This window comes from Alligator sinensis, unplaced genomic scaffold (genome assembly GCF_000455745.1).
Source record: "Alligator sinensis unplaced genomic scaffold, ASM45574v1 scaffold2012_1, whole genome shotgun sequence".
Classification (NCBI taxonomy): domain Eukaryota; kingdom Metazoa; phylum Chordata; order Crocodylia; family Alligatoridae; genus Alligator; species Alligator sinensis.
The window spans coordinates 1-1803 of record NW_005843572.1 but is presented as its reverse complement, the minus strand read 5'-3'; the positions used below and the strand labels follow the sequence as shown (position 1 = coordinate 1803).

Here is a 1803-nt window from a genome sequence, read left to right as displayed (position 1 = left end):
GGTAGATCGTGAGCCATGGCCAGCAATTGCTGTCTGTATTTTCGGGGTACTATGAGCTGGCGCTGAGGCTCCCAGGTCTCGGCATGGTTCTTCGGCACCCACAACCGATAGAGAAGCCCCTTATCCCAGACCACCTGTTCCCTCTTGTCTGGAGTGAACTCAGTCTCTTGCTCCTGAGCCATCTGCCGGAGTCCCTCCAAGCTGGGGTCCTCCCGAACCTCCCACTTGAAGTCCTCCTGCCCAGCTAGGCAATCAGCAGGGAGTGCAGGTGCTCCTGCAGGGAGTGCACACTCACCCTCCAGGACTTCCTGGGTCTCCTCCCTGATAGTCTCACCTCCCTCTTCCACTGACGGAATACACCCTCCCCGGGACTGTCACTTAACCCACCCTCGGTGTCGCTAGTTCCTTCCGGGACCAGGGTGCAGTCGCCTTCTTCAGGGGTCCCTTCCCCTGTGGCCAATGGTGTGGCTTTCTCCTGGGGATTTCCTAACCCCACTTCTTTAGCCTTCCTGCTCTGCAGGCGAGTCACCACATGAACAGTGCAGGGCTTTGGCTCTTGGGTCTGTTACCACCTCCAGAGCTGGGATTCCTGCCCCATAAGATCCCATCCCACCCGGATGGGGATTGGATCCCCTTCCAGTACCCCCATTTCCAGGTACGCTGCACAGTCGTTCCACACGACAGGTGCACGGGCTACCGGTACCGTCAGAGGTGGGGGCCCCACCCCGTGAATAGGACGAATGAGCCAGAAGCAGAAGTGGCCTCGACCACAGGTGGGGGTGGCCAAGCAGGGCCGGATGTGCTACCATGGCAATGCCATTGGGTCCAGCAGCCACAGCCCTGCCCTCCCCAGGAAGGCCCCCTAGCAGAGGAGGTCTAGGGGGCCTAGAGCATCCAAGAGGCCATGTGAAGTAAGCCCAGACCTGGCCCAGCAGCCCCTGATGGCCCCAGGCCCAGAAATAACCTGGGTCACCAGGGCATGAGCTACAATGACAGGGTCTCCTGGGCCGTGTGTTGTTCTCTGGGGCCCATTACTAAACAGTAGGGAGGGGAAAGGACCCTTCCAAATGTAGGATCTGCCCCATCAATGCTCACTGGTGACTGGACACAGAGACCCGTCCACCTGTAGATGCCTCCCCAACACAGACCCCTCTGTGGCGGGCCAGTAGGGGGCACTGCTGTGTTGATCCGCCCACCTCCCTGTGCCCGCCCTCCTTCCTGGCTCCGAATGCCTCCCTGGGGTGCCTCCCGTCCGGCCGACCCCTTCCCTGGAGAACACCCGCTAGCCTGGGGTTCCCGCTGCCACCATCCAAGGCTCTGGACTCACTTCTGGCTCTGCGCACCTTGGAGAACACAGGCCTAATCGTCCAATGGGTACTAGACACAGTATCAGTACTTGGGGCACTTGCCCATGTCAGGGGGCTATTAGGGAAGCCTCCCTTAGTCCACAGACCTAAGAGGCCTCCTGGGCATAATTTAGACCCACCCCTCAATAAGTCTCCACACCGGTCACAAGGAGAACTTTATTGATTACAGGAGGTAGGGTGAAAACAGGGTAAAATGTAGAGCAATGTCAGAGGAATATCAGAGGGATCCCATAGAGCATACCAGGGTGGCTGAGGTAGCCTTTTGATCATGCATCTGAGTTACTGTAAGCTAAATATCTAGTTGAATCTCGAGTAGCTTACTCACTCGCATCGTCCAGAGGTGGTTGGAGTTTTCCTCTGGAGGCATTTCCTCTTTGAGCATGCGGTTATGAGGAAAGATCCTGTTTCAGATGGTGAAGCTCCTTTCCCAGTTTCA

At 57.5% G+C, this 1803-nt stretch overlaps 1 protein-coding gene across 1 annotated transcript in view; it reads right to left on the bottom strand.

Moving 5' to 3' along the window:
• Nucleotides 1-244, bottom strand: part of LOC102369276 (C-type lectin domain family 1 member A-like) — a gene marked incomplete at its 5' end in the record, with an annotated part of 12997 nt that extends 12753 nt beyond the window's left edge. Inside the window, one exon of the mRNA XM_014527498.2 lies at nucleotides 51-244. Within this exon, the coding sequence (XP_014382984.2) occupies nucleotides 51-244 (194 nt within the window). The remainder of the gene's footprint in view (nucleotides 1-50) is intronic.
• Between the last annotated feature and the right edge of the window lie 1559 nt (nucleotides 245-1803).